Source organism: Sarcophilus harrisii, chromosome 1 (genome assembly GCF_902635505.1).
Source record: "Sarcophilus harrisii chromosome 1, mSarHar1.11, whole genome shotgun sequence".
Taxonomy (NCBI): domain Eukaryota; kingdom Metazoa; phylum Chordata; class Mammalia; order Dasyuromorphia; family Dasyuridae; genus Sarcophilus; species Sarcophilus harrisii.
In genome coordinates this window covers 260,957,999-260,983,355 of record NC_045426.1, presented here as the reverse complement: position 1 = coordinate 260,983,355, position 25,357 = coordinate 260,957,999, and the positions used below count along the sequence as shown (strand labels likewise).

The following is a 25,357-nucleotide window of genomic DNA, read 5'->3' as shown; positions in this document are numbered from 1 at the left end:
AAAAGAAATTGTTGTACAAGACAGATCCTCATAGGATTTTTTTTTTTTTTTTAAGATTCTTCCTTCAGCATATGACTGAGAGTCCAGATATTTGCTTTAGATAAGATGGAGCAGAAAGGAGTATGGAAAAATATAAATTGTCTGGTTTAGAAATTTTTAATTTGGTGTTCTTATTAGGTTTGAGCTAGTTCTCACTACTTAACCCAGTTATTGACACAGTAAACTTAAAATTGTATTAAAGTGTATTTTTAGGGGCAGCTAGGTGGAGCAGTGGATAGAGCACCAAACCCTCAGAGGACCTGAGTTCAAATGTGACCTCAAACACTTAACACTTCCTAGCTGTGTGACCCTAGGCAAGTCATTTAACCCCAGTTGCCTCAGCTAAAAAAAATTCTGCTAAAGTGTATCTTTACAAGAGATTTTAACATAGAAGGAAATCCATTAGAAGTTGCTCTGAAGCTACATCCATTTCAGAATGCCTAAAAAGAGAGATCTTTAGAGGAAGAGAGGACTGCTTCAGGAGACATTTTCAGAAATATGAGTTAAAATCTCTGTGCCTTAACATATGATGGACTGATGAAATGAACAATTTTATCTTTTACTAATTATTTCTTCACTATGTGTCTCTTTTCTGTAAGGTCTGCTTGCCAAAGATTACCCCAATGGGTTATATCAATGTGTTGGTCAATCTCTCTCTTACTACCCCTCATATTTTTTCCCATTATAAGTCCCATAATTAAAAATTTTTGATGAAACATTTGTCATACTAGTTAATGATTCATTGAGAAAACTCTACCCTTCTAGAATCAGAATGGGAAATGACAAGAAAATTAAGGTTATAACAGAAAATTATTAATAGAAAATATGTTACTTACTACCCCCTTAAAAGATTCCAGTAATGTCAGAATTTCAGTAATGTTCTTATAGTCCTACTCTTAAGATATTCATTCTTCCTTAGGTTGAGCTGAATCATACCCTAAGTCCCTCTGAAGAGGGAACCCCAAAACTCTGAAAATCCTTAAAGGAGAAAATCTCCTTCAACTCTGCCTCAGTGAGGGGACTCCACCCCCAAGCACAGTCAGTTTCATCTTTGCTATCTGAGTGGGGTTGGCTCAGTCCTGAAACTGGGTTTCTCCTTTAAGGATTTTCAGAGTTTTGGGGTTCCCTCTTCCCCTCCACCCTGGGATTTTACACTGTAAAGAAACCTAGCATAAGCTGAGTCTCAGCTCCTACAGTCCTTGTCCTCTTCCAATGGAATTCATGGCATGAAGGACAAAACCACGAGAAAGAAGTGGTTTTCCTGGCCTGGATTGCCAAGGGCAGCTAGGCTCTCATGACCAGTCCTTGCTACTCATATAACCTCCTCCCTTTTTATTGTAGTTATAAGAACCTCTTACTGTGAGTATGTGGGGGGAGGAAGGGACAGCCCCCAGGATGGCATGTTTCTTACTCAATTATCTAAATAAAAAAGCTTTATTCCTCAACTCATGATTTGATATATTTTAGGACTTGACATTGAAAGCCTGAAACTGCAAGACTGGGAGAGGAAACATTCCAGGAGTGGAAGAACAGCTAATGCAAAAACAGAGATGGGAGATAGAGTTATGTTTGAGTTATGTTTGGTCTACCTGCAATCTTCCAGAGGGGGTGGGGAAAGGAGGGGAAAAGTTGGAATAGAAGGTTTTGCAATTGTCAATGTTGAAAAATTACCCATGCATATGTTTTGTAAATAAAAAGCTATAATTAAAAAAATCAGTGACAATGGGAAAAAAACTATTAAATGTTCAAAGAATTTGAACAATTTTCAGATGAAGAAATTAGAACTGTCTCTAATCATATGAAAAGGTGCTCCATATCACACTGATCAGAGAAATGTAAATTTAAACAACTCTAAAATACCACTACACACCTCTCAGATTGACTAAGATGACAAAAGATAATGATGAATGTTGGAAGGGATATAGGAAAACTGGGACACTGATACATTGCTGGTGTAACTGTGAACTGATCCAACCATTCTGCAGAGATATTTGGAACTATGCTCAAAAGAATATCAAACTATGCATATCCTTTGAACCAGGAGTGTTCATACTGGGTCTGCATCCCAAAGAGATCATAAAAAAGGGATAATGACCCACATGTGCCAAAATGTTTGTGGCAGTCCTCTTTGTAGTGGCAAGAAACTGGAAACTGAGTGGATGCCCATTAGTTGGAGAATGGCTGAATAAGTTATGGTATATAAATATATGGAATATTATTATTCTATAAGAAACGAGTCCAGAGGCCTGGACTTACTGAGAGGCTGACTGAAATAAGCAAATCCAGGAGATCATTGTACACACCAACAACTAGATTATGTGATGATCAAATCTGATGGCTATGGCTCTTCTCAACAGTGAGATGATTCAAGCCAATTCCAATGGTCTTGTGATGAGAAGAGCTATTTACACCCAGAGAGAGGATTGTGGGAACTGAGTGTGGATCACACCATAACATTTTCACTCTGTGGTTGTTGTTTGCTTGAATTTTATTTTCTTTCTCATTTTTTTCCTTTTAGATCTGATTTTTTCTTGTGCAGCAAGATAATTGTATAAATATGTATGCCTATATTGGATTTACATATATTTCTACCATGTTTAACAAAAAAAAAGTATATTGTTATAGGATATAAATATTGTTAGGGGGAAAAAACTATGTATGTTTTGAAAATAAAAAGTTTAAAAAATTGTTATTAAAAAAGTTAACAAACATGTGTAAACAGAAAAAAAAAATAAAAAAAAACACCTTCCCGATCCCCAAGTTGTTACTTTTGTTCTTCAAATGACCTCATCTTTATGAACCTCTGCCCTAACTTAACTTTATACAAAGAATCCTAAGGTTATATATTTGGGGCTGGAAAGAATCTTGGGGATCAGATCAACTCTCTCATTTTACATATGCAGTATCAAAAACCAGAGGAGCCGTGTTACCAGGTTCATATAGGTAGTAAGTGCCATGGGTGGGATTTGAATCTATACTGTCTTGACTACAAATTCACTGTTCTTTCTGCAATATGGTAGAAGTAGCTAGAGTAACATAGAATTAGGAAGACCAGAGTTCAAATCCTAAATGACACCAACTACTGGGAAAATTGTTTATATTTATTCTGAATATATTTATACATAAACTCATTGTTTCTCCACTGGATTGACGGTTCCTAAAGAGAAGTGACTGTTTTATTCTTCCAATTTGTTTCAGGGCAGAATACTGGGCACACTATGTTTGTTGACTGAACAAGTGAGATTATGTATGTAATAGGTTTTAAAATTCCACAAATGCTCTATCATACCTCCCAGTAGAATTTAAGTTGATTGTGAATAAATGCAGTTTCGTTTTTTGTTTTTTATCTCCAGAATATATCATATATTTATGATTGGAAATGTGAGAGACTATACTGGCTGATCTTTAAAAACTAATAAAATCAACATCCATAAATCCAAAGTTCCCCATTGACTGAACTGTAACCTTCTCTCTGTAATTATTCACAATAAATATAAATGACAAATCTCAGTGTGACTTCAAAAGATCTTCTGATGCTTCCCCTGGCCTAAGCTTTATTTCTAAAATCTGTAAGGAAACGAGATACCATAATCTCCTGTAGTTCCAATATATAATTGTCTCATTATTAACTAAGTTCTTCATAAAGATTGAACATATCATCATCATCAAATTGATTTTAGGAGCTATTTAATTTTTTTGCTGAGGCAATTAGGGTTAACTTGCCCAGGGTCACACACTAGGAAGTGTTAAGTGTTTGAGGCCAGATTTGAACTCAGGTCCTGTTGACTTCAGGGCTTGGTGCTCTATTCACTGTGCCACCTAGCTGCCCCAAGCTATTTTATTTTTTAAAAATTTTAATGGAGAAAAATGCTTAAAATAATAAAATCAAGATTTTTCTTATTAAACTTATATAGAAATCTAAAATAAGCTTAGGAAAATAAATGAACACAATGTATTATTATTTCTTTTGAAAATTGCTTTAATATCACATTTTAGTGGTATTATGTGAATACAGATTTAAATCATAAAGCAAAAAATACACTTTTTGAAGTATAGCTTCAATAGCAGAGACTCATCCACACACAAGAATTCATAAACATCCAAACATAAAATAGTAGTGCTTTGTTTTTCAATTAAAGAAAACAAATCAATGTTGTAGGAGAAGGTGGGACCAGTGGAAAGGGGAATGAATTTGGAGTCAGAAGATTAGGTTCAAATTCTAGTTCTCCTACTTACCTCGAAGAAATCAGTAAAGCTTTATGGGCTTCAATTTCCCTATCTATAAAATAAGAAGTCGATGTCAAGCCATACAATCCCCAATGGCATTTCCAGCTTCAAATATGTGACCCAACAGAAAATGTTGCCTTATTCTTTGCTTAGTATTTACATAATACATAGTATTTACGCTGCAACTGTCCAAGTCCTTATTCAATCTTCTAAATTATATAAGCCCCAGTAACCTTATTAGCAACAATAAGATGTAACTTTCATTCTTTCGAAGGTGCTTTGATTCCTCGGTATAATTTTGCCAAAAAGTAAACTTCGGATGATTCTTTCCTGCTAGCTACAGGTTTTATGGTCCTCACATTCTGGAATTCTTTCTCCAGCCTATTTTGTAAGAGGTGTCGTTGACCTCCATCCCAAAATTTACAGAGGAACGTTCCCCCTGGATGTAATATACTTGAAGCAAAGTTCAGAAGAGAAAGACACATATTTATGAGTTTTTGGTGATCAAGTTCCCGAAATCCAGTTGCATTGGGTGCCATATCACTCAAAATCACATCGGCTTTCTGACCAGGAAGTTGTTCTTGAATTTTCTTGAAGGTCCTTGGATCAGTTACATCAGCAGAACAGAGGAAAATTGCTCCTTCCAGTGGAAATACATGAAGGAGATCCACCCCAAGAACAAAACCAGCAGGGGAGGTGGGATCTAGAAAATGGACAAATAATTTACAAATATAATATTTTGTCTTTATATCTCTAGAATCTAGCACATCTTATATGTAATAGGTATTTTAAGTGTTTAAACTGAGTATTTTCCTTCTTATATGAATTTTTTGATAAGTTTAATACATTACACATATACAAATTTAAAATATCCATATAAATCAATAAATCCATCCCATGTGCTAACAAATTCAGCCAATGGAGTTTATTAAAAAACTATCTTATAAAGATAATTTGAATTGGTGGAGATGATAAACAAAGAAATTACAGATCCTTGAAATATTAAAAGTATATATTACAATTATAATTTTTGATTTCTTATAAATCCAATTGCTTTATCTCACAAGATATTGTATGTAAAAATTTCTTCTATTTCTGTCCATTTGACTCTTTTTTGAACAAATGAATATTCATACTCTAGTTTTCCTACCCCCATTTAAGCTCTATTCATTTACCTCTGTTATTTCCCTGTACTTAAACTAGGTCTATTAAGTCACTTGGTTAGAATATATGTGTATTAAAAGAATACTCAAATGTATCATAATCATAAGTCCTAGGGGTCGGAAGGGTCCTCAGAGAGAGATCATGAAGTCCAACTGTGACCTGAATAAGAATCCCCTCCTGCACTCAAGAAGTGAGTCACCAAGGTTTTGCTTAAAGATCTCCATTAAAATGAAAACTACTATCCAAAGCGTAAGAGTAAATGGTTAAGATATTATCCCCTAAATTAAGCTTAAATATCACTTTGCAATTTATACCCATTGTGTCTAGTTCTTTCTTCTGATGTCAAGCAGAATAACTTTAATCCCTGGCTCCCAAACAACCCCAGATATTTGGGGGCAGCTATCAATATTCACCACTACCACCACCCTTCCAACAAGTCTCATTTTTTTCCGAAGCTAAATATTTCCAGTTCTTTCAAATGATCTTCATAAGGGATGAATTTTAGACTCTTTACTATCCTACTTGCCCTTTTCTGGAAACTCTCTAGTTTATCAATGTACTTCTATAAATATATTATCTAATAAAAATTAAAACTCCAGATAAGGTTTGACCTGGACAGTACAATAAGACCATAGCCATTTTTATCCCAGAAACCTTAACAAACTATATCAATTAAAAAGACACTCACCTGTGCCTGCAGCATTGACTTTTTGGACAGCTACTTGACTCCATGCACCAGGGGCAGCACCACAGTCTAGTACCCGAAGCCCAGGACGGAAAATTTGATGCTTCTCATTTATCTCCAGAAGTTTGAAGGCACTTCGGCAACGGTAATTTTCCACTTTTGCAGCTTTCACAAATGGGTCTTTCAATTGCCTCATCAGCCAGAGATGTTCTGTAGCTGTTTTGCCTTTGTACCTGCTTACTGTAGTGTGAAACCTTTGACACTGAAGGAAGAACCAAGCTGACTTCTGATACCTGTTTTATGAAAAGAAATGAGGGAACCTCTTGCTTTTAAATGAGAGAAGACATCTACTATTTTTTAGTTTGCTTACAAAGAAAATTTACTTTTTAAATACTAATAAAATTTTTTAAAATACATTTTCAAGTATTACTAACATCACATTTCCAAGGTTCATTGTGATTATAAATTTTATGTCATGCTTTTCCATTTTCAGAGAACTTTCCTCTACAACCCTTTGAAAACGCAAGATTGGTACCAAGTGACAAAATAAGCCTCAAGCTCATGTCCTCTGACTTCAAGTGATTGTTATCAATAGAGAATTCCTTCATTCAACAAATAGTTACTAAGTATCTCTAATGTAATGAGCCTTTTACTAGAGGACAGATACCAATGAATAAAGCATTATCCTGGTGGTGGCCTGTTGAAATGAAATGATACAAAAATAACAGATTTCACATACACATGTCTAACCACACCCTTTCTTTTACATATTTGTATGCTAGTATGACAGAAATTAAGTCTTCTTGACTGCAAAGTTGTCCTCCAATCGTCTATGACATTTTGCCTCCATTATAATCCCATTAAGTCATTAAATTATAATCTAAAAAAGTGAATCTAAGGGAATTTTATGTCTATCAAGCAGCTGTTGCAATTCACACAAATCATGAATCATCAAAGTAAATTTGAAGTTGCAATTTACTTAATGTTTTTTGCTGACAGAATAGGACATGTGAATGATAGCAAAGGGCCTTAAATGAAATACTGCTGATGCTCACTCAGAGGCTATTTTTTGCTTTAAAAAGCAATTTTAAACGTCTATTAATGAAGTTATAATAACTATATATGAATACATGCACATGTTTACAATAATGCCAAGTGAGAACTGCAAAACAAATCTTACAAGGGCTATCGATATATAGATTTATATACACAAATATGTTATTAAAATGTGTCATTATGTATTATACTCTTGCATGTATTACGTATGGTATAAATATATTTTATTGTGTAAGTGACATTATATATGAATCATATGACATTTATATTATGCAATTATATTTAATATTCTATTAAGATGTAACACTACTATATTACATATAAAAACATTCTATACAAATGACATTGGACAACACATAAAATAACAATAATATATAATCATAGAATTAGGTAAAACTTTAGTGTTTGCAAAGTACAATTTTTCCTTTGATCCTCAGGACACCACTGGAAAGGAGATGCTATCATCGTAGTTTTGGCCTTGTTTAATCGTTTTGTCAATTACACGAACTGATGCTAAGTGAAATGAGCAGGACCAGGAGATCATTATATACTTCAACAACAATACTAGATGATGACCAGTTCTGATGGATCAGGCCATCCTCAGCAACGAGATCAACCAAATCATTTCTAATGGAGCAGTAATGAACTGAACTAGCTATACCCAGAAAAAGAACTCTGGGAGATGACTAAAAACCATTACATTGAATTCCCAGTCCCTATATTTATGCCCACCTGCATCTTTGATTTCCTTCACAAGCTAATTGTACAATAATTCAGAGTCTGATTCTTTTTGTACAGCAAAATAATGTTTTGGTCATGTATACTTATTGTGTATCTAAGTTATATTTTAATATATTTAACATCTACTGGTCATCCTGCCATTTAGGGGAGGGGGTGGGGGGGTAAGAGGTGAAAAATTGGAACAAGAGGTTTGGCAATTGTTAATGCTGTAAAGTTACCCATGTATATATCCTGTAAATTAAAGGCTATTAAATAAAAAAAAAGTCCGACTCTGCGACCCCTTGGGGGCTCTCTTGGTAAAGATACTGGAGTGTTTGGCCATTTCCTTCTCTAGCTAATTTTACAGGTAAAGAAACTGAGGCAAACGGCGACGTGACTTGCCGGGGCACTCAGCTAGTGCAGCGGGGACACATTAACTCCTATCTGAGGCCATATTGCCTTAGGGTCTCCCCGATTCTAGGCCGGGCATTCTACGCCGCGCCACCTACTGCTCCGTTTTGCAGATGAGGAAACGGAGGCAAGCTGCGTTTCAGACACTTGGCCAGACTCGCTCGGAAGTAACTAAGGCCACATTAGAACTCGAGGTCTTTCTCACTCCGCGCCCGGAGATTTATCCAGAGCACTCGTTGTTGTTGACGTAACTTTAGAGACCGTCATTTGAAGAATTAGCCTTAAAAAAAAAGGGGGGGGAGGGGCTCGTTTGGACCTCCGAGGTCACGTCTGTGTGTGGGAATAACAAAATCCGGCCCTCTGAGAAAGGAGGCCCCAACCTGTCTCTACAGGAGGCCACACTGACTCGGCCTGGGCAGGGCCCGAGCCCTGCTCGTATCAAGTGAGAGGGCTAAGTGCCGCGGGCCCCAGGTTCGGCTGAGCTCAGAGGGGCGCCCTGGCTGCCGGGGCCCCGTTCCGGGTCGGAGGAGAAGGGACCCGCGCTTACCCCGCCATGCGGCGCCCTCGCTGCTGCGACTAGGCTCGCGGTGCTCCACGGTCGCGCTCCCCCGCCGCGCCCAGAAACCACTCTCTCAGAACACGCAGTTCCGGCTATGATCGGGGCCGCTGGCTGCAGGGGGAGCCAGCGCGTTCCCCGGCTAGCGCGTCGGGAGGACGCGTTTCCTAGCCGGACGCCTTTTAGGAGTACCCATCCGGAAGCCGGGATTCCGGTACCGAGCGCGGGAGGCCAGGTCTGGCGGGACGCGTCCTTCCGTTGCCCCGGTCCCGAAGCCTGTCCTCTCCCTGCGCCCCCCCCCCTTTCTCCCGAGCCCCTTCTTCCCTTCCCCGTGGTCCCCGCGGCGTTCCCCCTCTCGCTCGCTCCGCTCTCCTGACCCCTGCCAGAGCCCAGCATCAGCCTTGACCCTTTATCCCTCCGGGAGCCCCCACCTGTGCTCTCCCCCGAGCAGAGGCACCTGTGATGCCGGAGAAACCGAGGCGGGCCCGAGGTTAGAGTTATAATTCTCTAATTTACTGCCGAGTGAGTCAGTTGCCCGGATGGGGCCCCGTCTCCCAGTACCCGGTCTCGAACGTGGGGCACAGAGATTCTTTGCAGGAGCGGAGGGCGTGGCAGGGAGGCACCGGAGAGGGGAAGATTATCCGATCTTGCCACGGGGAGGGGATCTGATATTGTGCTAGATTGGGAGCTGCAGCATCTGATATTCCGAGATGTAAGATCTCTTATCCTTATCAGTTGTTCTGACGATCCAGAGGGAAGGGTGGTACGGCAGCCTGAGGTCTGGGGCAGAGTGACGGAGGTAGGGCAGTTCTAGGAGACTGGGCATTACACAGCCACACTCGGCTTCTCCCCACTTGGGACCCCAACCCCTTCCCAGGTCTTTCTTCCTCCTGAGACTGACACTCAGGACCCGACCCCCAAAAAACCTTGTGGCCATCTCAGACGCCCACCACTCCCTCCAGACTTCTGCTGACTCCCTTTTTTCCCAAACCCCTTTCTACCTGATGAATCCCTCCCTCCCCACACTGTTTATTGATTTTTTTCCTGTATCCAGTTTGCTTTTATTTACATTTACATATATAAATATATATTTGCATGTTGTTCCCCCCCCCCCCCCCCCCCATTTGACTTTAAGGACCTTGAGGAAAAGGACTTTGTATTCTCAGCATTTTGCACAGTGCTGCCATAAAACGGATACTTGATATTGATTGATTGAAAGATCTCAGTTGCCAGGTAGTCCAACCTATACCTGAAAAGGAGTCTCCATTAAAACATACTAGGCATATCTTGTAGAAAGACACATTTTGCTTGAAGACCTTCCTTGGAGAGTCAGTGGCAGTGCAGAGAGTTGTGGGAACCTCTCTTTGGTCGGCCGGTCTAACTTGAAAGAATTCACGAATGTGAAATATTAGACTGCCAAAAGGAAGTTAATTGGCACTGAGAAGTCAGCTTTTGCTAGGAGACTTCTTCAGTGGCAAGGTCCTGGTAGAGAGATAAAGATCCTAGCAGAGAAATCCTGGCGGGGAGATAAAGAGGGGTTTAACACTGAGAAGAGAATGTCTTCCCAGCGGGCAGGGGTCCTCGCAGGCAGCTATACCAAACATGGCATGATTCCTGCTTTTAGGCTTCTGAAAATCATGAGTTTAAAACTGCATGTTTTTATAAGAAAATCTGAGACTGAGGTTTCAATTGAATGAGATTCCTTCAATGCTGTCACTGCCCCCAGGCCTAAATTTCCAGTTAAATAAGGCCACTTCCTGGGAGTGGTCCTGAGTTCCACAGAGGTAAATAGAAATATCAAATTTAGATCCCCAGCTAAATGAGACCACTTAAGTTCGGGCTAAGTAGGAGTGGTCCTGGATTCAACTCAATTAGAGGATGCATCTAGTCCCAACAACATAACAGAATGAAACCACTTTATCTTGATTCCCTGAGGCAAGCCTCTCCCAGAGGAGAGTTTCTCCCCCCAAACAAGTCAGGACAGTTTCAGGGTTCCCTCCCATCAAACACGCTATTTCCTAGAGTAGCCCATTACAATTTTGGATAATTATTAGAAAAATTTTCATGGCATCAAGCCTAAATGTGTTTCTTTGAGCTATTTGCATTTAAACAATTGACAAGTCAAAATATGTATAAATGATTTTCACACACAAACGTACTTCCTCCCCCACACCCCTTTCCAAATCACTGCTTCTTCATTCTTTAGTCCCAGCTTCCTGGCTTACTCATTACAAATCTGGGCCTTCTTGTCTATCTCCCCCACTTCGGATATTCTGTTCCCTTCTAGAGACTTCCATCACCTTCTCCTCATACCCAGGTGACTCCACATTCAGACCTGCAGGGCCCCTCATAACACCACATATGTCCCTTCCCAGATCCCTCACCTTCCTCTACTCTCCTCAGAAGACCTTCCTCCTGTTCCTTCTTTCTCCAGTATCAACAAGTAATTTATTAAGTATCTACTGGGTATAAGCATTGTATAGGGTTTAAGGTTCTAATGTCAAAAAAGTTTGAGATTAGGAATCAGTTCTGTGCTCTAGTCCTACTAGTCACTTATTCTGTCAGACTGTATTAAGAGCTGTATATATCTGGACTTCAGTTTTCTCATTCACAAAATGAATGGGATCGAGTTAAGTGAGTTTCAAAGTTAACTCATGGTCCAGAAGTCTAGGATTGGTACTCCTCCAAGTAAAGAGGCTCATTGGGTAGGCCATATTAGCCTAGGATGGCTAGGGTGGGTCTGGGCATGGGTGATCTGTAGTGAGCAATAAAATTCTCCATCTCCAGAAGGATAGCATTTTTCAAGGTACTTTTCGTTTTCTGCAGTTTTATCATCACACATTTATATTTCCTTCTTTTCACTATCCCCATTCCTTACCATTACATAAAACTACTTACAAAAGGCTAACGAAATCTATCATTGGCTTAGGTACCACCTATAGAACTATGCCTAGATTAAACTTGGCAATATAGTTAGACATTGTTAATTATTGAAGTAAAGAAAATCCCATCACATCTAGCAATTTACCAAGATATTGGGGTGTTACCCAATATGGTATCTTGCCAAGTGTAATACTGTCTTCTAAAAGGGCCCCCTTCCTTTTGCCTCCCAACCCCTTCTGGTTTTGAAAGTAGTAATAAAATCAGCAACTGCCAAAGGGACAGCAGTCTTACAGTGGACTATAGGGACACATTAAATACAGAAAGGGAAACTTCAAGAGGTTACCTTCAAGGAGGTTACATTATAAAGGGAGAACCAACACATATAGGTATGTGCTAGGTTAATTTGTGGCAGAAAGGCTCAGGCTCAGTAGCTTAAAGGGGATCAGAAAAGGCATCATGTAGAAGATACCAAACTGAGCTTTCAAGAAAAGTTTGAGGTTAAAAAAAAGGTGTGAATTCCAGGAATACAGGGTGAGGTGGGGTCAGTCTGCTAAAACATAAGATGGAATGTTATAAATGTTATGGATGAGGAATGTCAAGAAGCCTGATTTAGAGCATAAAGTTGTGAAAGGAATTAATTCATAGGGCTGGAAAAGTAGTTTTCAGTAACACTGTAAAGGACAGGACTACAAATGCAAAACAGAACTCTGTATTTGATCCTGTTGGTAAGCGGTGTTTCTTTCCAAATGACATAATCAAATCTGTACTTATGTCATATCATATACTCCTTCCTCTCCCATTCTAATCAGTTCCCAAATCCTGGCTAGTCTACTTTGGTAATGACTCTATTATATGCCCCCTTCTTTTCTCTGTTACTGCCACTACCATAATATAGACCCTTATTACCAGAAGCTGGGACTATTACAATAACTTGATTGTTTCACCTTCTTCAAACCTTTCCTCTCTCCCACCTCCACTTAGCTGTCAAACTGATATTCCTAAAGGATAGGTCTTGTCATACTCCTATATAGAAACTTCAAGTGACTCCCAAATATGAATCAAATATGAAATATTTTGACTTAAAGCTCCTTCTAACTTAGTTCCTTCAAACCTTTCAAGTCCTCTTAGACCATTTTTACCTGTACATAATCTAAGATCCAATGATTCCATGACCTTGCAGTTCCTAGAATAAGATTCCCCATCTTTAGAGCAGTTAAGCAGAAATTGGTGGAGCATTGGGACTGGTGTCAAGAAGACCTCAGACATAGCAGTTAAGAGATCTTGGACGAGTTATTTAACCTTCTTACTCAGTTTCTTCATCTGTAAGATGGGGATAATAATAGCACCTCACAGATTTGTAAAGCACTTAGCACAGTGTCTGACGCATAGGTATTGTTTGTTTTCTGTTTTCACTGGCCTGTAACTCCTTCATCTATCCTGACTTATTTGAAGTCACATATTAAATCCTAGCTTCTACAAGAAACTTGCCCTCATCATCCCCTCTTAATGCTAGTAGTGCCTTTCCTCCAAGATCATTAACACTTTTCCGTATGTGTCTATATCTTACTTATCCAAGTTCTTTGCAGCAAACTATGAACTTGAAAGCAGGGAGTTTTTTTTCTGTGTCATCAGTACTTAGCATAGTGCCTGGCACATAGTGTGCACTTAATATTTATTTGACTTTAAGGACAGATCAGAAGGAATAAAGACTTGAGACAAGGAGACTAATGAAGGCTTTGTTGCAGTAGTCCAGGAAGTTGGTGCGTGAAATAGGATGGTGACCAAGTAAGGGAGATATAAAAGATGTTTCAGAGACAGAATCAACAAGACTTGGTAACTGAATAAATATGTGGGAGAGTGAGGAGTTGAGGCTGGTTCTGAAATTGAGAACCTGGGTAAATAGAAGGACAGTGGTACCTTTACCAGAAATGATGTTAGAAAGGTAAGACTTGGGGTGGGGGAGTCTAATTGAGTTGTGTTTTGGACACTGAGTTTGAGTTTCCTATGGACATGCAGTATGGAATGTATAATAAGCAGTTGGTAACATGGGAATGGAGCTCAGAAGTGAGACTAGTTCTGGATAACTTTGTGATAGCCCAAAATTCCCTTTCCTGGCCATCTCTCCTCTATGAGTGTTACATTATTGCCATATTAGAATGTAAGCTTCGTAAAGGCAAAGACATCTCATTTTTAAATTTGTATCCTTAATGTCTGGCACATAGCAAGCTAAATGTTGTTCATTCATTTAAATAGTCTTGTTGAATTCAAAACAAGTGAAAAAAATCCTATCTTGTAGAATATTTTCAAATTAACACTTTTATTTTTTTTGGTCAAGGAGGTGGGGAGAGAATAAATTAAGACTCTTAATTCCACATTTATTCTGGGCATTGATGAGCTAATTGGTATTATATATACTCTCTCTTTTTCTCTCTCTCTCTCTCTCTCTCTATGTGTGTGTGTGTATATATATATATATATATATATATATATATATATATATAAATAAAATGCTATATATTAGTATTATGTAAAAAATATAATTAGTGTCATAATAAAAATAATAGTTATATCAATAGGGCTTTCCTCATAATGCTGAGCTGGAATTTGAACCTGGTTGTTCTGACATTCAATTTAGTGGTCACTACACTGGTCTTCCCAGTTAATGCCAGATAGATTGATTGATTGTTAACATTGATTCATATTCCCTGATCCCTCTTGTCTTAATATTTCCTATAATAGTAGGTCTAGATTTTTACATACTTTCTTTTTTTTTTCCACAGAAAGATAAACATGTTCACTTCTCGGATTTATACCTTAGTTTTAGTGATGAAGCCTCAGCAAATTCTTTTAGGAATGAAGAAACGTGGCTTTGGAGCTGGAAAGTGGAATGGATTTGGGGGGAAAGTAGAAGATGGAGAGACTATTGAGGAAGGAGCCAAGAGGTGAGTGCAATACACTTCAGCCTGGTGCTAATATAGAGAGCTCTTCAGAATAGGAAAAAGGGAAAAAAATTGGTGTTATCTGAGAAAATACATTTGCAATAAAAAGGCTACTTCCAGATGAGAAGAAAAACAAATCCCTAAATGTTGCATTAGTCTAGGCAGCAATTTCAAGGAATAGATACTCTCACAATTTCACAATCTCCTGTGATTAATTTGACTGATGGTATACAAACTAACACTAATATGACACTCAGAAGACATGCTTAATTGGTTTCACTGCTACCTTCCTATCTCATGGTTTGCGCTGATCCTGATAAACAAACCTTTTTGGAAGGTGGGTAGATCAAAAGCCAAGGCTTTCCTTAGGGAACGAGATCAGAAACTAAAGTAGTAGAAACTAATTAGTTTAGTAGAGCTTCACCAAACTCTTCTCTAGTTAAGATTGTTGCCCCCCAGATACTTCTAATATGACTGGTACCAAATAAGAGTAGTGCCTACTTTTACATTCCAGGGTACGAATTTGATTCTAGAGTTGAAGCCCTTTTTAATTCATGAGAAGAACTGTCAAGAAATTTACTATTTTGAAATGTTAACTCCATACTGTCCTCCAGACATATAGTTCTATCACATATTTCCCCTAAACACTTTTTGTAAATAAACTTCTTGAATTGATACCACAAACCTATTGGAGAGAATTTTAGAACCTAGAACCACAACTCTCTACTGCTAATCTTGGCAGGATCCCTGAAACTAATTTTTTGTTCAAAGGTATATACTTAGATAATTTTTTAGACAACTTAAAGGCCTAAGTTATCCCTGTTAATTTACATTTTCCATGTTAGTGACTTCCAGCTAACTACTTAATAATACTTTATAAACATAACATGATAAACAATTAAAATGAACACACCTGTTTTCTGATATAGAAATGCTCACACTCATGTTCTCAAAAACCATACATCTTTAAAAATGTTTGTCCTTTCCATAGCTACTTTACCACTACTTCTTCTATTTATAGATCCCATCAGCCAGTTTATTGAACCTGAAAACTCTACATAATCCTTGTTGTAGTTGGAAGCCAAAAACTCACCCTGGAGGGAATCTACCCTACTGATGGATTTAATTAATTAGTGCTGTACAAAGCAATGTGCTTTTTTTGGTCTAGGCTCAGAAGCAGGAAAGAGATAGCTAAAGTTCCTTTCCTTTGAGCCTACATAGTTTATTCTGTCAGACTGTAGTACTAGAGTTTGTAATCTAAAGAGCAATTTCACACTTGGTCCTTAAGTAAAAATCAAAATTTAAGTAAGCATATAGGGTAAACATTGCCTATTGGGCTTAAAACAACATTTGATTCTGCTGCATTGGCAACATTTCTTAAGCCATGGCTTTTGGGATCTGTGGTACCTACATAAAAGTTTTCTTCTACTTATGTACCCCTGTTTTGGAAGTAACCTTCCAAATGAAGGTAATGATGATAGTGATAATGAAGATACTAGTGTTTCAGCCCTCTCTCTACTCACAAAGCTTCTCATAACTGAATGTGGGGTTCATGAAAATTTGATTTATATCAGTAAATGTTTGATTTTTTTTTTAATTACCTATTTTATATGCCTGTATATTCAGGGTCATGTAAAAATTTCTTGGGTAAAAAGAGGTCGAGAGTGGAAAAAGTTTAAGAAGCCTTGCTTTAACTTAACTGAATTTATTTGAAGTACAAGCAGAACAGGAATGCTGGATTGGTTGGAAGTCAGACAATAAACAAAGGTTTAATGCTTCTTAGCTCTGCAGTGGATCTTTTAAATAACACTAATTAATCTTAGTTCTTCTGTATGTGTCTTATCTTATTGATTTCTGATGTGGAGATTATAGTAAGACAATTAAATGGCATTTTAGAAGTGGTAAAGATGTTTATACACATCACAAGTTTCACAACAATATATGAGGAAAGTACTTCTGGTATTTTTTATCCCCATTTTACTGATAAGGAAATTGAGACTCAGTTTGTTCAAATGACTTGCCTATAGCCTCATAGCTAATAAATGTCACATGTAATTTGTGTCTAATATGCTTCAGGTACAAATTGGGAACCCAATGTTTTTAATTCTAAGTGCAACAGTCTAGCATGAACTGCTAGGAACACAACAAAAACAAAGCTAACATATATTAGTGTCAAGTAAGTAACTCAGATGGAATAATGAACATTCCCCCGAGGTGTAAGAAGTAAAACTGCATGTCTGATCAAGCTGTGCTGCAATTCTCAGGATTATGGAATATCCACCTTCCTATTTCCTCATGTTAACAAAAGCACATCAGCTCAGTATTTCTGTTTAATTTATTATCCATTAGTTTCTCTTTTTGCTATCTAGGGAACTGAATGGCACAGGCATACAATCAAATTCTTTCAAAAACTAGAAGTGTCTCTGTCTGTCTAATTATCACAGGCTGTGAAATAGAGCTTTCAGCTTTGTCAAAGAGGAAATTATTGATAATTCTAATACTGCCACATACTCTGGGAAGATTAAAATTAGTCAAAACATTAAATCGGCATGTAATTTTTTTTAAAATGAGGTCTACTACCCTGCTGCTACAGAAGGCTAGGGCCCCTACTGAGAATTCCCATTATACTTAATTGGAGAACCATTTACCCTCAAAAAGGAAATATATACAATTACTTTTTAGGTCAAGTCTAATTTTAATTAACCATCTCAGGCAAACAGATTCCACCTTTTAAGATATGTTGTGTTTGCACATCTGAGATAACAGACCTAAGACAACATATGAGTTTCATTTCTTAGCCTTGACAGTAAGGTCAAGGCATATTAAAAGCTGAAGAATACATTAGTCTAAATAAAAACATTTAACCTAATGATTTTTTTTAAATGAACAAAGCTTCCCTTACTGCTTGTTATTGAAATCCTAACAGTTATAAGGAAAGTAATTATACTTTGTGTGTCTATTATACCTTTGAGAATGGAGATAAAAGAATGAAGTAAAGTTGTATAAAAGTGGCCAGACTTAATTTAATGTTTGTTTGTTTAAGAAAAAAAAAAGTAAGGAAAAGTATCAATGTAGTTATAGTTTTGTGGCTTAGTTTCCCAAGTGTGGGTACTTAAAAAATTCAGTTGTTATAGATCAGAAAGTAGTGGCAAAATTAGATAATTTAAGATTTCTAACATGTACTCCTTTGTTCGGGCAGACTTAAATTCTCTTGGCATACAAGCTACATTTTCATAAGTATTGTAAAAATATACATAGCTAATTAAATACAATCTATCTGCTTCATCCTAGATTGGCATACAGTGAGCTCACAATGATCCACCCTAATGAAAACAAGCAGTGATTTAGATAACCCCATACAGTGGCCGATTCAGAAATCTCATTTCTGATTTAGTTATACCTTATCTAGGTTTTCTCCCAAGATACAGTAAACAGAACATAAGATTTGCCATCCTAATTCTATTTTGCTTCGGGTGATAGTAAAATTAAATTTCATCCCCCAAGCATACATTGTTTACATAGTTATGGGAGTGTCAAGGGAATACAGTATGCTGCTGGAGGCTCAAATTAAAATTTTGTTGCAGATAATTAGTATGTGGATAATCAAAAGTTGTCTATACTTGAAGTCATTACTAGAAGTCAAATAGCTCCTTCTAGAAACAACATAGGTCTGGAAGCTAATTAATTCATTTTGTTCAAAGATCCTCCAAACAATGCAAGACCTTTGTAAGACTGATCTGACAAGTTGGAACTAAGAAAGCAGATAAAAGTACAGCAACATAAACAGAAAGAACTACCACCACAAAATAGTAAAAAATAAATAAATAAATTGCAAAATTACAAACACTACAAGGCTATTGTCTTGACTTCAAAGACAAAAATAAGAGAAGATACTTTCCCCGACTCCATTGTAAAGGTTGCAGGGCATCCTTGGGAAAGGATAAAACATTGGATATGTTGTTAAAAATTTTTTTCATTATACAGAATTTTGCTGAATAGATATGAAAGGCAAACTCCTGAGAATATCTCAAGATATTTAGTATTTAACTCTTACCATTAAGAATTTAGTCATTGTTCAGTGTTCTCCCTTTTTTGTGCTAAAACAGGGAGCTATTGGAGGAGAGTGGACTGACTGTGGACACTCTACAGAAGATAGGAAAGATCACATTTGAATTTGTAGGTAATACCGAGTTAATGGATGTTCACATCTTTTATGCGGATAGTTTCCATGGGACCCCAAAAGAAAGTGATGGTAAGCAGTATGTATGTGTTGGTGGTGGTTCCAAGAAGTTATCTCTTTCTAATAAATTCAGCATGGGAAGTTGATACAAAAGGCATGAGTGTCAATTGTAAACTCTAGGTGCTATCTACAGCACTGATTTCTATCTAGCTGATTTTTTCCTACCTTAGCTCCACTGCTTTTACTAGCTATATAGAGGTCATACAAATGGAACCAAGCCTTGGGCAAAAGTTGCCTTGTTTTCCCACAATTAGAACCAGGGCATTTCCACAATATCCCCATTGTGATGAAAATGATATGATTACAGGATAGGCAGGAAGACACTTTAAAGATGATCTAATTAGAGGCAGCTAGTTGGCACAGTGGATATAATGCCGGCCCTAGAGTCTGGAGTCAAATCCAGCCTCAGACACTTTAACACTTAATTAGCCGTGTGACCCTGAGCAAGTCATCCAGAAGAGTTGTTAAATGTCTGGTAAGGATTTTAAAATGGAAGCAACCTTTGGTTAATCACATATTGATTATTTGAACCAGTGTTATCTGGCTCTAAATTCATCACTCTTGCCCCTAAACCACACATGTATCATTAGCTAAACCCTCGTGTGTGAGATTAAAGAGCCAGAAATGTTGATAGATTTATGTTCAAAAGAGTTCAAGGTAAATTATAGTTTTTAAATATAAATCCTTTTCTTCTTCTCACTGTTACAGAAATGCGCCCCCAGTGGTTCCAGTTGGAGCAAGTTCCCTTTAGTGACATGTGGCCCGATGACAGCTATTGGTTTCCACTAATGCTCCAAAAGAAGAAATTTCATGGATATTTCAAATTCCGGGGACAAAATACAATTCTAGACTACAGACTGAATGAAGTGGAAATTGTCTGAAAAAAAGAAAGAAATCAGTGCCTTTAAAAACATGTGGCATACTTGGCTAGGGAAGCTGGCTATTGTACAGCCTTATTTCAGCTATGTGTAATTTAAGCAGAAGGTTTCACTGTAGTTTTTAAGGCAATGTAAATCTCAGTATTTGTTTGGGGAACAAAAAGAAGCTCTAAAAGCTGAAATTTGCTTATAATAATACATGTCACATAATGAGGACACCCTCAAATATGGACCATTGTCAGAAAAACATTTTGGTTGTAAGGAAGAAGTGACAAGTGTGGTGCTGCTTCATGGTGTAGCACTTGTCAGTGAAGTGTATTAACAGTCCACACTAGGGGGCAATAGCCACTACAGAAAAGTGGGATGTTTCCACATTTTCTGGAACCATAAAGTCTTTTTCTTTCCTGCTAAAGATTCTGATAGATAATGTAAAATGACATGCCTTGTGATTTACAAAATTCTGACTGGATTCTTACTGACCTTACTAAATTGAGAGACTATTTCAAAAACACCCCCTGGAATTCCTACAAGGAGCTAGTCTGAACCTCCTGTTCTTCAAGAAGACAGTAACTATCTGCTTCTTTGAAAGGGTAATCTTTCCTCATCTAATCCCAATAACATTTTACCAGATTATAAAAATAATAATACAAGCTCATGTTTACAAAGTTTTTTATATTTTACAAATAATTTTTACAAACATCTTATTTAATCTAAAAAAATCACCCTATGATGCACTCCTATTTTACACAGTACACTGGGGCTCCCAAGGGTGAATGATTTGCCACGGTCATAGGTCTGGAGAAGGGGAAGGGCCCAGCACTGAGAACTTGGGTCTGCATCTTTACCTGGTACTGCCTTCACATAATTCTACAGAAAGTAGGTATTCTACAGAGAAAGTTGAACACACACAGTTACTTAAACCTTTTATATACCTCTTACAAATACATTTAATAACATTTGTTCATATATGTGTTTTATTGATAAAAGTTTGGAGTGTAATCATTTGTAAACATTTTCCAGTTCATCAGCTGTAGTAATAACTAGCTCCTGCAATTTGATAAAGTGCTTCATACATGAAACTTAGTACAGCAAAGCAAAAGAAATGGTAATTTAGCCCAAAAGATTTTCATTTTAGTCAAACCAGCTTCGCACTCATTCCTCAGGTTTTCTAAGATGAGTAGAATGTTAATTAAGGTTTGTGTTTCCCCTCCCCCCAGGTATTATTAAATAAACCTAAGCTGCTAAAGAATGGGTGGGATCTAAGACAGAACCATTAAGAACCATTTAATATAAATTTTTACATGTGTAACTCATGATTTGTGACAAAACTCTTCAACTTCAAAAAGCTCTGAAATGTAATCCAAATAATAAGGGACATGTTTTCGTTAGTAAAACACTTAATAGAATAGACTTCCAAAATTATTTATGCCAACAAGTTTTGGTGTTGTCTAGACCTGTCATAGAAGTCACTTTTTTTTGAATTAGTGTAGTCCCATATTGAGAACAATGTACTCTGACTCACTTTTCAGTGAAGCTGATGATTTTTAGACAATGACATTAAGCTACTCTGCTTACCAATGTCTTTCCTTTGAAGGGATTGGGCCCTCAGAACTTGCTGATGAGCTTTTGGCTGTTTGAGCAAGGAACTCAAATGGCAAAGTTGATTCCCAAATTTCAGATCAATTGTGTCCTCAGGAAGATTTCATAATAATTGATTCAGGGGTAAGAAAATCATGCTGAAAAGGAAGCTCCCTGACCTATCCTGTTATTCTGCAGTTTAGGTCAGTTTCTTCATTCTTTTTCCCTGGGATAGTCCCCCCAAACTGAGGGGATACCATTAGGATGTGAGGTACCAAAAGATGCACCACAAAGTCCTCCACTATTATTTAAATCATAATATTCCTAAAGAATTCATTAAGGAAAAGATAAAATCCAAAAAAGAGTAGGTCCCTATTTAAATAAAATACAACCATTATGTTTAAGAATGAGGATTAATTTTTTTAACTCTTGACACTGGAAATTTTCTTCAGGAGGGGGACAAGCAGAAATCTGGCTCTACTTATTAACATGGTCAGTTCCACAGCAGAGATGCCTCCAGAAAGGGCAGCTGGAATGGATTGCAAGCTTCTCTCTGAAAACTGAAGGACTAATTTTGAACAAGAGTCCACTTTACCCATTTGTCCTTTGGATCTTAAAGAGTTTTGTTCCTCAAAAAGTCTATTATTGGTAGACGATGAGAAAATAATGTCCTTACACATCTGATTCAACTCATGACTGTCATGATTAACTACAAGCTCCAAAAGCATCATTAGTAGTACAAAAGAGGAGGAAAAAAACCTTAGAAACTCTTTGGTAGTACATTTCCTTCAAGTGAGTGTTTTAAATTAGGGTAACATGTAAAAAAAAAAAAATATATATATATATATATATATATAAAACATCTCTCATAAACTCCCTCTTAACTAATGACTGGCCTGCATGTCAACTGAAAGTTCTTAATACTATTTGATATCTATACTTTTCATGGAGGCACATACTGACTAAATCTGCAATGATCTCAAACCTACTTCCCGCCCCTCAACCAACTATTCCAGTTTTTTATTATGTTTAGAACATCCAGGAAAAGGAGGCTAGGTCTGGATCTCTTTACAATTTGCACTTAACAATGGACTAGTCTATGGCATGTTCTCCTAGGCTCTGTACAAAGACTGAGGTCCTAGGCCAGCAGGATAACATGCAACTTCAAGGTCCCAAGAGACTTCAATGTAATAGCAGTGAAGGTGTGTTCAGCACAGTTTGCAGCTGTGTAGACAGGAAGGAAAAGGCCCCATGGGGTTTGTACAAATAAATTTTATGTTATATGGCTTAAGCAAATCATACTACAAAAGGGCACAGCACACACACAAAAAAGTATTGATTCACTCAATTTGGGTGTAGGCCTTATTTGTATAAAAGGGTAATGTATGGTAGGCAGACAGAAATCTAGAAGGCAAAGAAGACTCCATCCCTCTCTTGGCCAACTCTAGTTAGAGACCAATAATCCTCTAAATAGAACTTCAATACTATTTTTAGGCTCTAACTAAAACCCCTGCATCTTCTCTTTTCAAAGAATAAATCTGTTCAACAGTAGAAACAGACCACCTTCCATCATATGCTGTTTTAAATGTCACATTCACTTACAAAAGTAAAGGTCAGCTTTCCTAGTAGAATAGAAGTGAACCTTAGGGCAGTAAGTTACAGGTCCGGGTGCCATTACTGTTTTCTCCCAAGTGACCCTTATGCCTTTAGTTACTTCATGAATGCAAAGCAAACATCTGAAGAATGTGCTGACATGCCACATGGAGTACACAGTTCACAAATCTTGCACTTCCACACATATCCTTTTTGAATGAATCAAATATAACAATGTGTGTTGAGACCAGACCCTTGATGTAGCCATTTGAGTCCACAAAGAAAAGCCCTCATTTTGCCTGTGCCAGAAAAGTGAATTAGCTTATCTGCATAAATCAAGTATTTTTGGTTATTCTGATTTTTTCTCCTGTAACAAGAGAGAGATGGCTCCTATTTTTATTCTAGAATCTGTCATGCTACATATTTTAAAATTTAAGAGAAAATCGGAATACAACATTAAAATAGCAGAGAAAATTTCCTTTGAAACCTGACAAATACTCCATGGGAGGGCAATATTTTTAGAATGCACGCTGCCCATTTAGAACCTTTTCCAATTTTTCTGTCCTTATAAGAATGAGAAAGGTAGTTTAAATAGACTCCCAAATCCCTAATGTGGAGAAGTCCAGTTCATTTTCAATTCCACAGAGATGTTCTACTAGAGATTTGGAATAGTAGCATATAAATGCAAAAAATTACACCACCCCATCCCTACAGGTCTCCACCAAAGGATATCTGAGAACTCTCACTTCATCACAAGGTAGAAAACAGACCTGAAGAGTTACACAATAAACCCCATTGAGTAAAAGCTTGGCTAAGGAAGGGAAGGACTGAAATTAGCAGGAATGTTCCACTACCTCAACTAGGAGTTGTGCCATTAGGAAACTAGCTAGTTGTTTTCTTTTTTTCCCAAGGAATACAGATTCTCTCTTGTAAAGGCCAGTACATTTTAAAGCACAACTGAAATAAAAATCACGATCCTCTGATTTCTTCATCTCATCTTAACCACACCCTTCTCAAACTGGGTATATTCTGTACTCTCCAATTATGAGCAAACAAAATAAAAGCATCTTTTTAGTTTCTAGCATTTTACATTCTATTCTATTAGTTCACTTTAATTTGCCACATATTTTGGTCCCACCTTTGTGTAATAAGACAGATCATGCCATTAGGTACAGAAGAGGGTAAAAGTGGAAGAATGGAAAAAGAATATGACAGGCCTTGCCAAATTCTGAATCAATTTAAGTAATATACCAAGATTCCTAGTGTTTGTCTCTAGCTGCCTGGAATATACACTGTAGTTTCTCCAAAAGAAAACCAATACTGTGTACCTACCAGCTAATAACCCTCTCCCCATAAACAAAATGGTCCTCTTCTGTACACGTGTACATACACACACACACACACACACACACACACACGCTCTTTTTGAAACTGAAAAAGTTCTAGTGTGAGGCAATTTGTTCAAGAGTATTCAACAGCATTAAATAATTACTTTTTAGACTTTTCACTGAAAACTTATTTTGAAAAAAAAATTAACATTATTTCAACCAAAAGGCATGAATGCACTGAAATAAACCTGCTACATGTGAACTACACCCTCTTCTCGCCCCCACTCATCTGTTCAGTTAATCCTGACCTGTAGAAAGCAAAAAATCCAATGAATGATTATATATGTCCCCTCAAAAGATGAAACAGCTGTCTTCAAGGGACTAACATTCACTCCCAGACAACTTCACTTACATGAATGTCATCCTTAATCTTTTGGCTTTCCTAGAGACTTGGAGAATTACCTTTCATAGAATATATCTACCGCTTCTCACTGCCAAGAGAAGAAATCAGAGTGTATATATTGGGGAACATGGTGGTGGAAAGAAAAGATGAATGTAAGTAAGAGAAAAAGGAATTACCAACCACTACGAGTGGTCTTTCAGCCCTTAGCCTCTAAGAGCATTCTTTTTCCTCCCCAAAGTACCCTACACTAAAGTGTCTCTCAATCTTGCCTCTGAACATTATGAAATGAAGAAAGATGAGTAGAGAACAAGATAGGAAACTGAAATCTGAATCTCATCCCTACCACTGAATCGAAGTCTTCTGCTCAAATTCCAGTCAGTTCCAAACACCTGTGAGCACCAGCGAATGGCAGCTATTTTTTAAGGGAAATACACAATGATACAGTTTGGTGATATGTTTTAGTAAGGCTGGAAGGGTACTCCTAGCACTGCAGGTAGTCCTCTCTAGGGACTAATGGGAAAACACATTGCTCTCCTGCGGTGATCGTGGTGGTGTTGGCATGTTGTTGGGTCCCGCAAAGAGGCAGCTTAACTTGGGTTTCAATTCATTCCAAACTTTACTCATCTGAAGGGGAAAAGAAAAAAAAAAAAGAAAGAA

At 37.5% G+C, this 25,357-nt stretch overlaps 3 protein-coding genes across 6 annotated transcripts in view; 1 reads left to right on the top strand and 2 right to left on the bottom strand.

Moving 5' to 3' along the window:
* Positions 1 to 4,000: 4,000 nt before the first annotated feature.
* On the bottom strand, positions 4,001 to 8,912 carry MRM2 (mitochondrial rRNA methyltransferase 2). The gene is made up of 3 exons (XM_031941246.1): positions 8,850 to 8,912; positions 6,119 to 6,408; positions 4,001 to 4,969 (listed from the first exon to the last, which is right to left on the bottom strand). Exons 1-3 carry the CDS (start codon positions 8,855 to 8,857, stop codon positions 4,527 to 4,529), a joined length of 741 nt encoding a protein of 246 aa, XP_031797106.1. The 5' UTR covers positions 8,858 to 8,912; the 3' UTR covers positions 4,001 to 4,526.
* Positions 8,913 to 9,031: 119 nt separating this feature from the next.
* On the top strand, positions 9,032 to 21,116 carry NUDT1 (nudix hydrolase 1). Of its 3 annotated transcripts, none has more exons than XM_031941256.1 (4): positions 9,032 to 9,093; positions 14,522 to 14,683; positions 18,787 to 18,932; positions 19,629 to 21,116. In XM_031941256.1, exons 2-4 carry the CDS (start codon positions 14,532 to 14,534, stop codon positions 19,799 to 19,801), a joined length of 471 nt encoding a protein of 156 aa, XP_031797116.1. In that variant the 5' UTR covers positions 9,032 to 9,093; positions 14,522 to 14,531; the 3' UTR covers positions 19,802 to 21,116. The 3 variants fall into 3 exon arrangements, with proteins under 3 accessions (XP_031797116.1, XP_003761563.1, XP_023353236.1); XM_003761515.4 differs by having other exon boundaries at positions 9,081 to 9,348; XM_023497468.2 differs by lacking the exon at positions 9,032 to 9,093 and adding an exon at positions 9,425 to 9,570.
* A 169-nt stretch (positions 21,117 to 21,285) lies between these two features.
* Positions 21,286 to 25,357, bottom strand: part of SNX8 (sorting nexin 8) — a 51,393-nt gene continuing 47,321 nt past the window's right edge. For both annotated transcript variants that reach the window (XM_031941237.1, XM_031941241.1), the window contains exon 11: positions 21,286 to 25,324. In XM_031941237.1, coding sequence (XP_031797097.1) covers positions 25,211 to 25,324 — 114 coding nt within the window. In that variant the 3' untranslated portion in view covers positions 21,286 to 25,210. The remainder of the gene's footprint in view (positions 25,325 to 25,357) is intronic.

Bases quoted from the DNA above. Each gene is read 5' to 3' on its own strand.
- MRM2 (XM_031941246.1), bottom strand. The intron at 4,970-6,118 runs GTGAGTGTCTTT...TCCATTTTCTAG, and splicing joins AGTCAATGCTGCAGGCACAG to ATCCCACCTCCCCTGCTGGT.
- NUDT1 (XM_031941256.1), top strand. From the start codon at position 14,532: ATGTTCACTTCTCGGATTTATACCTTAGTTTTAGTGATGAAGCCTCAG. The intron at 14,684-18,786 runs GTGAGTGCAATA...GTGCTAAAACAG, and splicing joins ATTGAGGAAGGAGCCAAGAG to GGAGCTATTGGAGGAGAGTG. The intron at 18,933-19,628 runs GTAAGCAGTATG...TCACTGTTACAG, and splicing joins GACCCCAAAAGAAAGTGATG to AAATGCGCCCCCAGTGGTTC.